Genomic DNA, 14,153 nt, shown 5'->3' with positions numbered 1-14,153 from the left:
CCTCGCTGGGACTTTATGTGTTGCCCTGCGGGAAGCCTGGTTTTTCCCAGTTGTTCATTACTGGGGACGGCTGTAAATAGATGACATGGAGAATAGGATTGTTTCCTTGTCTTTCTCAAAGTTACAGATCAGAGATGAAGGTTCGCGTCGCATCAGTGTTTTAACAGACGAGAGTATTGCTCGGGGTTTGACTCCAGATCCACACTCTGAGTCATTTTGTTTTTAATGCAAAGTCAATGTGCTTAACAAAAGCAATGGTACTTTCCTTACCTTTTAGTTTGTTTCTGTTATCACCGATTTGTTGGGGGTTTTGAGGAACTTAAAGGAGTACCATGTTAAAACAGAAGGCATTAGTGCATTCCCTCCACCTCCAGAATACTAATGCATCTAGCTCAGGGACACCCTAGCTTTAACTAATGACTCTTTTGTGACATGTGTCACAGAGTTCCCCCCCCCGCCACTCTTTGTTTCTGTAAAGCAATGTTGATTCTGTCATCAGCAAACACTTGGAAATATTTACCTTTTTATCTCCTCCTTCTCCTCCTCCTCCTCCTCCTCCTCCACCTCCACCTCCTCCATTTTTCTAGTGGTTTATTATTCTTAAGTCACTCTTTTAATCTCTCTGTAATTTGTCATCATAGCATGGCCCCTTTGTTGACATAATTCTCTTGTCACCTTTCCAGCTGCGTTCTGCTGTGATTTGTGAGGGCTGCTGTTGATGCCATTCACTAGACCGTGATCACCTGACAGGTTTATTTTTACCCGTCAGAGTTTGGGTTTCACTCCATCTCTCCTGGGCTCCTCCTTTGTTTTGTATCTGCTCTCGGTTCCCTCTCTGTTCGCTCTCTTCTTCAACAGACCCGGTCCTTAACGTTACGAAATGCAAACACGTACACATACAGAGACACACATAGAAATATGGTCAATCAAAACATGAGCCTGTCAAAAGGGTGTGTGTGTGTGTGTGTGTGTGTGTGTGTGTGTGTGTGTGTGTGTGTGTGTGTGTGTGTGTGTGTGTGTGTGTGTGTGTGTGTGTGTGTGTGTGTGTGTGTGTGTGTGTCGGTATCCTCCAGCGAGCCAGGTCCTGTCCACCTGATCATTGTGTGCGTCTGTGTGCAGTACAGTAAATACTCTCCACTGTGAATGACAGTTACACTCAACGCCAGAGTCTCTCTTTGTCTCTGTCTCTGTCTGTGACCTACGACAGCAATAAATCAGTGTATGTCGCCATATGATCCCATGCATGCCAGCAGCCTGTCATGTTGGGATCAACGCTAGGTAGGAGCAGCGGGCGCGAGGTCAAGAGAAGCGAGTTCCACTTCGAGGGAGGAATCTCTGGAATGGAGCAAAAGGAATGGTCTTTTATCACCAGGAATGACTGGATGACTCACTCACTTATTTCACTCCTTCCCTTGTCACTTACTCTTTTACAGTTCTGCCCTCCAGTACCGTAATTAAACTCAACCTGACTGTAGTTGGATGGCTCTGGTAAACGTCTATGAGTCTCCCAGGGTTGTAATGCTGCTGCCTGTTTTACAATTGTCACTCATTTTGAGATGTTTTCACTTCTGTGGTATTTCAGTTTGATCTGATAAAGTAGTTGTACGTTGCCCCCATGCATTCTCATATTTGCAACACAAAGGTTGGCAGTTCAAGATTGTTATCGTTAATGAGAACATTTGAATAAAAACCGGGCTTCACAAAAAAAAGATGACTAACTGAAACTGTATTGTATGTTTTCAAAACAAACTATCCAATACCAACTTGGTTTTCGTAATTCCCAATTTATTTCATGCATAAGACTAGTATTTTTGGTTAATCTTCGATCTTCAAAATCAGTTTTAGGTCAGTTTTAGGCCACACTTTTTTGCTTTTTCTGACCCTTTTTGAATCTCAGCCCTCACAAATATCTAAAATAAAAGAAATGAAAATAATAAAAAACTAAACTCAAACTGTTTTCCCATAAATATAAGCGAAACTAGGACCACCTAAAAACGAAACAGAAATTGAAAGCAAATTCGAAACCAAAAAAGATAAATAACAAATCTTTCATAACCTCGTGGCACTGTTCACTGAAGTCCATTCAAAGTGTTCCGTCCCGTGCTAAACACAGAAGGTACCTTTTTATAACCTCTGGCCCTGCTCCTGCTGTTTGTTTCAGACCCACTTGGAGCTAGAGAAGTACCTCCCCCTCTCCGGCAGCCCCCTGATGGCCCCGCCCACCGCCACCTCCCCGGACAGGAAGTACCGCCGGGAGAGCGCCTCGACGGTGGACGAGTTCTTCTCCGAGGAGAAGCCCGTGGCGCCGTACAGCCTCAACATCAACGTCATCCTGCCCAGCACCACCCACCTGCGCACGGGGCTGTACCGCTCCAACACCAAGCACATCAAGACGGAGCCGGGCCTGGAGGCCCCCTGCACGGTGGGCCCCGCCTCCCAGGCCCTGCCCGACTTCACCTCCGTCTTCAGCATGTCCCCGGGCGTCAACCACCTGTTCCTCAAGCCGGAGCTGAACCCCAGCGAGGTGAGCCACACCCAGCAGCAGCAGCAGCAGCAGCAGCAGCAGCAGCAGCAACAACAGCAGCCCTCCCTGGGCATGGACCTCCAGATCGGGCCCCCCGCCCCCCAGCCCCAGGTGTACCACATGCCCCACGCCGACCTCACCATGACCTTGACCCACAGCGCCCAATCGGGAGCCGGCGCCAACTGCGGCCGGACCATGCTCAACCTGGGCGTGACGACGTCGGCGGGCGGGGACTATACCATGTCTGACCACCAACAGCATCTCCCCCCCCACCACCATCAACAGCAGCACCATCAGCAGCACCAGCACCAGCACCAACACCACCAGCAGCAGCAGCAGCAGCAGCAGCAGCAGCAGCAGCAACCCCTCCATTACTACCAGCCGTCGCCGGGGAGCGGTCCCCACCACCAGCCCCACAGCCTCCCCCCATCGCCCCCCAACTCCCAGCCGGGGAGCCCCGACGGCCACGCGGAGCTGGGTCTGCTCCCCCACCGGCTCTCGGCCGCCACGCCCCCGCCGCCCCCTCCTCCCTACCACCAACGGGCGGGGGGCATGAAGATCCACGGCATGTCCCACCACACCATGCTGATGACCCACGGCCAGGGCGTCCTGACCGGGCCGCGTTACAACCGGCGGAACAACCCCGAGCTGGAGAAGAGGAGGATCCACTTTTGTGACTTCCCAGGTGGGCCCAGTTCAAGTCTCTCACTCTGTCTCTGTCTCTGTCTGTCTCTGTCTCTATTTCTTTGTCTCTGTCGCTGTCTCTCTGTCTCTGTCTGTCTCTCTCTCTCGCTCTGCCTCTCTGGCTCTGGCTGTCTCTGACTCCCTCTGGCTCTGTCTCTGACTCTCTCTGTCTGTCGATCTGTCCCTAGCTCTGCCTCTGTCTCTGTCTGTCTCTGTCTCTCACTCTCTTGATCTGTCCCTTGCTCTGCCTCTCGCTCTCTCGCTCTGTCTCCATCTCTCTCGCTTTCTCTGGCTCTCTCGCCTTCATGCGCTCCCTCTCTCTGACTTTTTTTTCCCTCTTTCTTTCTCTCTCTTACGTTTTTTCTTTTGTTCTTTCTGTGGGTTTAATCATCCACTGAGGTTGACAGAAACAAAGGAACAAAGGGAAGTCGGATGGCCGTGCGATAATTCCTCGCTTACTTTTGGTGGTTCTGACTTCCCGGTTGTACTGTGCTTCATCCCACTGGTTATCCATCATATTTAACCTGTTCAATAATCCATGGGTCATCTGAGTCATGAATATAAACACAGTAAACAATTCCGAAGACAAAGGAAGTCGTTATTAATAATTAAATAATGTGTTATAGAAGTGTAGTGATCCGGGTAGCCTTGCAGATCGGGCGATCCATGGTTTGACCCCAAGTGTCAGGAGCTTAACCTTTAGCCATCCATTAGCAGCATGCTACCTGCTCCTTTATGTATCTGCTTCAGCAGCTGCTACATTTAGCTTATTTTGGGTTTCTCTTTCTTGTTTTACAGGGTGCACCAAAGTTTACACAAAGAGTTCTCACCTGAAGGCCCATCAGAGGACACATACAGGTAGGAATAACATTTTACTTCTGTGAAAATGCTATGGACTATGGTGTGACAAACAGCCTCAGACCCATGCAACAGCAGTGCCTCCTGGATTAGGTCTGGTAATGGATTTGGTCTGTGGATGTGTGTTGGATCTGCATGGAGAGAAGCTTAATGGTGTGGATTCAGGTTCAGGTTACTTTATTCGTACCCTGAGGTAGATTAGTTTGCAAAGAAAGAGCTTGGGCATCTATCACATGAACAAACACGCATCATAAGATAATGCATGCACAATGGGCTTGAAGATATTGTGCTCAAAGAGGGATTATCAATCAAAATAACAATGCCTTAGGAGCTCTGCAGCGTTAGCGATCTGAAGTGTGTTAGCTCATTACGTTTAGACACTGCCCTTGTTGGTCATACTGAAAGTAAAAACGATCAACTCTGCTATGAATCTATCTTTGTCCCATTCTAAAGTACAGCCTTTGCCTGAATAAATACACCCATCTGTGTACACTAGCGGCCAGAAACATTTATTTTCTATTCGGTCATTAGGATTATGTTCAATTGTATTTGATTGTCAATGGCAAAAAAATATTACGTTATGTTATATGTTGTGCAAACATTCACACAATCATTTTGTTTTGCCGCAGCTACACGCTCAATGTAAATGCCATTACTCCTCCCTAACAGCAGACTACAGCTTTGACAGGACAACAAGTGGGTGCTACATATTGGTGGTGGTTAGTGAGGTCCCCCCTTCACTTTAGGCGTCTTTGAGTGTTATTAATTATTATTATTCTTCATGTTTAACCTCTGTTTTCCTTTTATTCTAGTCTGTTTTACATAGTTTTGAATGATGACTATATGCTCTGTAAGGTGACCTTGGGTGTCTTGAAAGGCGCCTCTAAATTAAATGTATTATTATTATTATTATTAACACTCTGTGAGGCTGTAATGTATTCACGCCATGTGTGAATGCCAAACTTTACCCATGACTGGTTGGTCTCTTGCCAGTGTTTTCTGATCAAAACAGGCCACGCAAGCACGCCTAAACTGTCAGCGTCGCCACAGAGCACCTAATTGGGAAACGCCCTGGCTTTCAAGACTGAAAGTACGCATTATACGCCCGTGCCAAAGACTTTCATCAACTGTTCATACCTGTGTTGCGGTGAAAGAGAGGCGGAGGGAGTACACAAACGCATTCAGGTGTCCCGCTCATGTGCAGCGCATGTGCAGCGCATGCCATCGGGGCACATCTGCCAACATTGTTGTAGTAGCGTATCTGATGGTTGAATAGATGCTAAGAATAGAATCAACAGACTGAAGTAACGGCTGAGAAAGTCACTTTGGGACGTTTTCATTGTGGATCTGCCAATGGAAAATAAAGAGCTTGCTAGCGGACAATGTGATGAATATAACTAGTTTTAAATGAACACAGCGTCCATTCTGTTTAAGCAGCACCGTGTACTTCCTGGAAATGTGCCCAGTTTCACTACACCGGGAAACCAAAAGTTTGTGCGTGTGCGTGTGCGTGTGCGTGTGCGTGTGCGTGTGCGTGTGTGCGTGTGCGTGTGCGTGTGTGCGTGTGCGCGTGCGCGTGTGTGTGTGTGTGTGTGTGTGTGTGTGTGTGTGTGAAGAAGGAAAGGCAGCAGACGAGCAGAGGGAAATTAAATCAAAACCAACAGCAAACCCGCGCCTCTGGGGGGTGGTTTTGACAGTGCTCAAAGAAAGAGGGGGAGGAGAAAACCAGAGAGCAGGGGTAGCGATTGTCTAGCCTAGGCTCAAATAAATAAAACAAATAGTATAGAGATGTATAGACTTTCAACTTTTACTGGTTCAATATATTTTTTAGGACCGGAGAGAATTGGGTGGGGCTTGGAGGGTTGGAGTTTGACATTTGTCAAACCATTCAAACGTTTCCTTAGGTCTGAAACTGGTTTGTAGTGAAGACATGAGACGAATGGTGCTACAGGGACAGGCAAAAGGATGAATGAATGAATGAATGAATGAATGAAGTGGTGATCTCCATCTCCAGTGTCAGTATTCCAGGGAGCTCAAATGAGGTGAAGGAATTAGAAACCAGTGATTATCCGTTAATAGAGCCTCATTACTCTGGATGCCTTTCAGATGACCAGGCTTCCTCTCTGCCCCTCAGCCCATTATTACCCGGGTACAGCTGAACGGGAATCAATTTAAACCGCGCCAAGCTACAGATCCTGCAGGCGTCTTCTTTTGTTCAAACGGACAACTGACAATTAGCCTTGACAAGATATTTCCGTGTTTCCGCTTAAAGAGGACACATTTGATGATGATTATTTGAATACGCCTGCATGGGAGGGCCATGTTTCATTCAAAAATAAAGTGGAAATGTATAATTAAACCAGCAAATAAATATGAGGTGTTCTCGCTTGCAAATCAATGTTACCAACCAAGGGTGAAGACAGACACCAGAAGTACTCTATACTACCATACTGGTCTATGGGAAAGAACAAAAATACAAAACGAATGCGAAGCGTTGTTTTTCTTGTGCTTATTTTCATACCATGTGCTGGGGAGTTTAAAGCTTTGTGACATATTTCCCACAGTTAAACACAATATTAGCTTAGCCATGCTCATTTGAAGTGGATGACGTTGACCTATCGTTTTCCTTTTGTCAATATTTTCTTTGAATCGCCAGTGCATTGTGCCACAGCTCAGATGAATACCTGTTCTCCCAGCATGCAACTGGCTCTGTCACTCTGTGCTTTTGTTCTCGCCATTTAACCGCTTTGACTCGTCCTGACAAACCAGTCCCTCAGAATCTCTCCACCCTGTGGTTTCCATCCAGCTCTTTGTCTCAGACTCTGTGTGTGTGTGTGTGTGTGTGTGTGTGTGTGTGTGTGTGTGTGTGTGTGTGTGTGTGTGTGTGTGTGTGTGGTAACCTTTACTATGCCAAAGGTGCTGTTGGCTTGTTTCACAGCAGAGTACGGTTGGAGTCAGACTAGGGGCCCTGTGTGTCTCACACACAAGCACCCAGGTAGTTGAATACCTAACCCCCCACCTCCCGGTAGAATGTCTCACACCCAGCACTGATGGTTATTTGCATTCACATTTGCATCCATGTTGTACTTTTCTTATGTGTGTGTGTTGGAGCTCAACAAGCATGCATGGCTGCTCGTGAATGAGTCCATCTGGGCATACAAAGCCCAGAGAACATCCATCTAGCCACGGTTCGGGACTCCGGTCGATGGTAGTGGCATCAACACTGGCCTGACCTGTTCGCATGTTATGCAACACATACCTCCATAGGGAACTGCTATAAAGTCATCGTCTGTGTGTGTTTCAGTGCGTGTCTTTGTGGTGCAGGGATTGTGTTTGGACATTAGCCCTGAAGCTTTGTTCAGAAGTAGTTTATGTTTTTATGTTAGTTACACACCGTTGCGTATTCTTTCTGGACTAGAAGCCAGCTGAATATCGTGTGTGTGTGTGTGTGTGTGTGTGTGTGTGTGTGTGTGTGTGTGTGTGTGTGTGTGTGTGTGTGTGCGGGTGCGTGCGTGCGTGCGCAAGCAAGTCACTAAGATACATGAAGTGTACTACGTGTGTTTTTTGTGTGCGTGTGTGCGTGCGTGTGTGCACAGCGCAGTGCTATCAGTGAGATTAGGGGGCCCCATCCCTCTTTCCAAACACTAGTGGAGGTGATTAAGGGGGGGGGGATGTGAGCTGGTGAGCACCTGAAGAGCCTGATGGCATTTACTCTCTGACTCAACCTGACCACACACAGATTGCTCTGCTCCTTTCCCAACCGGCGTCCCGCCGTATCTCGATCACCCCGGCGTGTTGCTACATGGCTAGCTCTGGAACGACCATAAAGTGTGTGCGAATGTATGCCTTTCATGCCCCTCCCGGTCTTCCCCCTATACCCCTGTGTGTGATGTATGCGTGTGGGGTCTTTCTTTCACAGCTGTGTGTGTGTTTGTGTGCGTGTGTGGTCTTTGTTTCGAAGCTGTGTGTGTGTGTGTGTGTGTGTGTGTGTGTGTGTGTGTGTGTGTGTGTGTGTGTGTGTGTGTGTGTGTGTGTGTGTGTGTGTGTGTGTGTGTGTGTGTGTGTGTGTGTGTGTGTGTGGGGGGGGGGGGTCTTTGTACCAGGACTAAGTGTTTGTGTGTGTGTGTGTGTGTGTGTGTGTGTGTGTGTGTGTGTGTGTGTGTGTGTGTGTGTGTGTGTGTGTGTGTGTGTGTGTGTGTGTGTGTGTGTGTGTGTGGGGTTGTGTGTTTCTGGGTTCTCCGGCTGTGTATAGTCTGTTTGTCATTCTCCTGTTTATTGACTCTGCAGGTAATGGGAGAGGGAGGAGGCCCATGCATTTGACCCAGGGAGTAAAGCTATAGAGCTAAATCAAACACACCTGCTCCCTGAATCACTCGTCCTCGCCCCACAAAAAATCTCTGTCCGGGCATTTCTACAGTCTCTTTATTCTCCCCTTTCTTAACTTTTAAAGTATTCAATCGTGTCCTTTTTGAATACTCCTTTTCATGGTTCATGTACACAGTGACTTTCAGGACTGCATACAAACATGAGCAGTGGTAGTAATAATAATAATGCAGTCAATCACTACCATCCACATGTTCCACTGGTCCCCCTTATCAGCCATCCCCCGCCTCCAGTGTTCTTTGGACCCTCCTGATTGGCTAATGGCCAATTGCTCTGTGATTGATGGTCTAATATCGTCGGCTATCTAATCAGAACACCGCCGCTAATGACCACTTTAGGAGGTGGTTAAGGACACCCCCGCACTACCTTGACATTGGTATGGTCTCTGGAGTACGTCTCTATAGATTATATCCGTAATGGAAAGAATTTGAAGTTTGTGTGTAGTTATTTTCTTTCTTTCTTTGTTCTTCACATTCAATTACAACACACATGGTACAAAATGTGCTGGGTTCCTCAGATACATAATGTTCACTCATTCAAATAATTGGCCCGGTAGTTAAATCGAGGCTATTCTTTTGTTGTTACTGAAGAACATATTACAACACATGCTGCCAATTCAAGAATTTTTTTCTGCCTAGCACATCTATCATTTGGTTGCAACATTCCTGCATAATTTGTCAAACGAAGAATGACCTGATGAAAGCACCGGAAACCTTACCTGTCTTGCAGATCATGCCATGGTTTTAATACAATTCACACCTTTCACACATTAATGCATACACACTGGAAAAACATTTATATTAAGTAATATTATGTTGCGTTATTTCTCCCTCTCCAAACTTTTAGAATAGAAAGAGAATATAATATAATCTAATTTGAATGCTTTGAGGTGGACAGGAAAAGCCCTTCCCAGAAGCCTAATCTCTACTTTGTTTCTATACATAAACACAGAAAACATGCCGTGATCTTCACTCTGACTTAACTGATACGGGCCTTAAAGCAGTTTTTCAATTCCTTTAGACATGGATGAATCACACACACCCACACATTCATATGCATTATTACAGTTATAACTATCGCTACGCAAACATTTGTCCTATTTTAAAGAGTCTTGAGTTGTCATAGGCTGTTCATAGGCTAAGGACTCTTGGGATGAAGTAAATACACTTTATCTTATGTGTGTGCGACTGTGCGTGTGTGTTTGTTTGTGTGCGTGTGTAGATGGAGGTGTGTGATGCAAGAGCACTTTTTCATTGACGAGGTGGAGTCATTAAGCTCTTGTTTGAGGTGTGTGCGTGCACAAGCCTGTTCTGCCTGTTTAAACAGAAATCCACTCTTTATTTTTTTTAAGCTAGGTTTCAACAATGTTATTGAGAGACACACACACACACACACACACACACACACACACACACACACACACACACACACACACACATTTACTTTAATGATATATAGTCACGAAGGTGTTCTGTTTTTTAATGGTTATAGAACCCACTCAGACATACAAATTAATACTGTACTGCCGCCAACCATAGACTGCCATTGGGTTCTCACAATGCATTTGTGAATACACTCAACTGCAAATCATTTCACCTCATCAGCAACCTCTGATGTGACTTCTTGAATCTTTAAATGTTTGAAGAATTGGTGAGACACACACACACACACACCAAGAATGACTGAAATCGAGTTGTATTTTATGCTACTGAATGCCGCAAATCTTGTTTTGTAGTGGTTCCTCATTTATGAATATTTTCTGGGTTCCTTTCTGATATGAGAACTTCCGACAACCCCCGACAGGCCATTTAGATATTTTAAGTGTGACAATGTATGTTTCCCGGTTGTGTAAATGGGACTTTTGATGTGGACAGATTATCTCTATACCATAGGATTCGGTACTATGTTAGGTTGGTCCTTTTCAAAAAGCTTTGGGTAGCCTTATAATGAATGGAATAGATTTGTCATAAAACAAATGAACTAACTAACATTGTTACCCTCTTTCTTTCCCTATGCTTCATCTCCTCCTCCTCCTCCTCCTCCTCCTCCTCCTCCTCCTCCTCCTCCTCCTCCTCCTCCTCCCCCTCCTCCTCCTCCCCCTGCAGGGGAGAAGCCCTACCGGTGTACCTGGGAGGGCTGCGACTGGCGCTTCGCCCGCTCGGACGAGCTGACGCGTCACTACAGGAAGCACACCGGCGCCAAGCCCTTCAAGTGCGTGGCGTGCAGCCGCTGCTTCTCCCGCTCCGACCACTTGGCTCTTCACATGAAGCGCCACCAGAACTAACCCTGTTCCCCGGCAAGCGCACGCTACTGCCAGACATGATGTCCAGCTGGTCCAGGTGGTGGATACACAAACAGAGACGGTTGTAGTCTGTCCGCGCGCCCGCAGGGCGTGGGTTGAGTTAAAGTTGTTCCAGCATACACGCGCGCACACTTGCGCAAACGCCATGTATATATTTATATATGTACTTATACTGTAAACACAGACATGCCAATAAACATTTGTGCTCTTCCACAATGCATTTGGGAGGACACTGGACACCAAACTGTTGGTTCTTATCGGCCGCGACATCCTGAGTGTTCCCTCATGGCCTTTGTGGACACACTGTAACTCTTGGTCCTGTGTAAACATTTGTATATATACTTTGAGTGTATCCCAAAATGCAACGAATGTATTGAAATTTATACTTGACAATTACTATTTTTTTTATCATGTTTAATATTTTTTTAATCGGGTCAATATTTAGGCCCTCCCGCGGTGTCGTAATCCACTCGATCGCAAAATTCCGCTAATATTTTGTAACTGTTTTGTGGAAAAGTAAATGATAGGCTGGATGGCTGTTGTGCTCAGGCTGTTCTTCCCAGGCTGTGCCCGCTCACGCCCCTGGGCGAACAGAGCCGCTCACCCGTGTTTGTGTTCATAACCAAACTGGTCGCTATGACAACGGAACTCTATTGACGACAGCCGGTTTACAACGTCTATTCATATTTTTTCTATTCAAACACTTCAAACACAGAGGAATGAAAGACGAAGATGTGAGGGCTTCTTTATAAATTGTATGGTTGTTATTGTAATTATTACGTATGAATGATGCGCTAAGTTTATCTTGCACTCGATTGTTTTTTTCTAATATTATATAGCGACTAACTGGTAAGTTAGTGCTGGAAAATTCAAACTATTTAACTGCTTAGTTTGTTTGGCTAGTTGGTTTGCTGTAATTGTATCACATCAAAATATAAAGTGCCGACATTCTCATTCTGGGTGAATGAGAGCGAATGGATTTTCCATTATTTGGAACTTGACTTGCTCACAACTGTCAGCTATACTATGCTGTATACAAGGCAATGGTGATTCTTTAATTCAATCAAATAACAAAAATGTTCTTATTGTTATTGTTAATACTTTTAACGAAAGGCACTTTGTCAACTCTAACAACTCCAACCCCCCCCCCCCCCCCCCCCCCCCCCTAATATTTAAACAAAGAATTGTCAGGAAAGAAAATAATGATCACACTTCATTTCCTCAGATGCACTTTGTATTAATGTTTAAAGTGACTCGATATGTTAACTGTGTCCAATAATATGATTCGTCTACGGATACATTTTTATTATTTTGAACAGTCTGCCTTTCCCTTTTGTTGTTCATAGGTCACCCTGAATCACTTTGGTCATTACCTCTGTCTTCATGTTTGAACTGTCACTTGAACCTCTGTCTTCTTTTATCTGTGTTTAACTGTATGTGCTCTCTACGAGACAAGTCAGTTGGCACGCTGAATGTAAAGCCCAATGTTATTTAAACTGAGGGACGAAATAGGCTAGGTTTATTTAAACCTTCCTGGGATTCATGCATTCCTACAGAAATTACTTTTAACCACAGCAAAGCCAACTCAGGCAGGTTGAAAGCTCACTCAAAAGTAAATGTTGGATTTTGTTTCATTGGCTGTGATTGACGGCTTGGCCGACGACATCATAAAACGTCTGCCGTAACTTGAGGCTAACATAATTAGTGGTACTACGGACATGGGGAACACTGCTTTGTTCCCTATATGCTGGTTCATCTAAGACTGATCCTGGTATTTTTCCGTTGTGTTTTCTTATTTTTTCTTGTCTTCTGGTCGCCTTGATTTTTTTCAATGCTATCTTCAGTAATGTCCTTTTGACCGCGTACTTTGTACATAAGTGTACGTTTGTAAAACAGAGCAATTGTAAATATTTGTTTTTCACTAATTATTATTTTTTTAAATATGAACAAACGGGCATTTAGACAAGTAGTCCATGATTGATTGGGTAAATCTTTTGATACTAGAAAATGATTGTATAACAATGAATCAGTTTGTGTACAATATTATGAGGAACAAGTTTTGGTTTATTTACTGTTTTACGTGATAGTTTCTGTTTGAGTCAAATAGGAAATTGTAATAAAACATTTTTTAGATATCTATTTTCTTCTGAGATTTTGTGTCATTCTTTTTGGCACATTTGTGTCCACCATTTTCATTTGATCAGGAAGAAAATCCAATGAACGACTTGATAAAAATCTGCAAAACCGAAGTCAGGGGCCATTTGCACAACATGGATATTAGATCTGCTTGAATATTAGATTTTTGAATTTGAAAAAAATAACATCAAACTCAGGTGTAAATGTGTGATATGAGCATAATGACTATGACAATTATCTGATTATTCCCACACCTAAAGTATTAGATTCCCATACCGCTGTGGTCCTTATTACAGCTGTATGGGTACAAAACCCATATTTAAACTTCTCTGTTGTCTTGTCTTTTTGGAGCGAACTTCCCCTTTAAACTTGACTCCTCAACGGAAAGGATGGCAGTTAAATGCATATCTTAAAACAGGTGGAAATTTCCATTGGTTCCCTTGAACTAAACAACAATAAGTCAAGTTCTGTTCATCATTCATTCAGATCAGTTAATATCCTGGAAAACAAGTCCAACCGGAGAGCCGCACAAAACACACTAAACGATTGCACAAACATTTCACAAAAACAAACCAAGCCAACTTATACAGTGGGCTAATTATTGTAAAAAAAAAAAAAGAAGACAGTTTTGAGTTACCCCAATGTGTCGGTTTAACTAAAAAACAAGAGAGTGGTTGGTCCAACTAAAACCAAAATAAAAAAAAACGATGCCATAACTAACCACAAAAGTTCAGCCCTGGAAGGACAAGACTTTGAAGATAAGCGATCTATACAGGACGCCAACAAATATTCCTATCTCGATTAGGGCTATAAAGCGCGGTTAGTCATTAAGAGGTTATTGAGAGAATTCTGCATTTCTTTTGACTAAACAAAGCCAAAACGTGGTTAATAATTTGCCAAAGCATGGACTGTTCCCAATATGGCTGAGTGGGTTTATAGACATGGCGCTGTGTCTGCATGTTGTGACAGGTGAAAGGTAGACCTGCAGAGCTGCCCTGTTTGAACAACACAAAGAGGTCAGTCGTTTGAGAAACGTGCACCACAAAAGAAGAAGGAGAAGAATAGGCTGCGACATAAAGAGCTGCAGGGTGGAGCAGTGCTTTGGCCTTTTACCATAATGCCATAGAGTATGGCGCGGTGCAACTGGTCATTAGTGAGGAGGACGCCCATGTTGTTGAAGCGAGAGTGCTTCAATGTTTGTGTGTGTGTTTATTGCCTGTCTTTAAACAGAGAGAGAGAGAGGGTGAGAGAGAGAGGGAGAAAATA

The 14,153-nt window shown here is 44.7% G+C and overlaps 1 protein-coding gene across 1 annotated transcript in view; it reads left to right on the top strand.

Annotated features, from left to right (window-relative positions):
- klf5l (Kruppel like factor 5 like) overlaps positions 1-12,890 on the top strand; it is a 17,033-nt gene extending 4,143 nt beyond the window's left edge. Inside the window, 3 exon segments of the mRNA XM_060057398.1 lie at positions 2,162-3,209; positions 4,007-4,066; positions 10,555-12,890. Coding sequence (XP_059913381.1) covers positions 2,162-3,209; positions 4,007-4,066; positions 10,555-10,733 — 1,287 coding nt within the window. The 3' untranslated portion in view covers positions 10,734-12,890.
- The last annotated feature ends 1,263 nt before the right edge of the window (positions 12,891-14,153 follow it).

Source organism: Gadus macrocephalus, chromosome 7 (genome assembly GCF_031168955.1).
Source record: "Gadus macrocephalus chromosome 7, ASM3116895v1".
NCBI classification, from domain to species: Eukaryota; Metazoa; Chordata; class Actinopteri; order Gadiformes; family Gadidae; genus Gadus; species Gadus macrocephalus.
The sequence above is the reverse complement of the archived record's forward strand: the minus strand, read 5'-3'. Positions and strand labels throughout refer to the sequence as shown.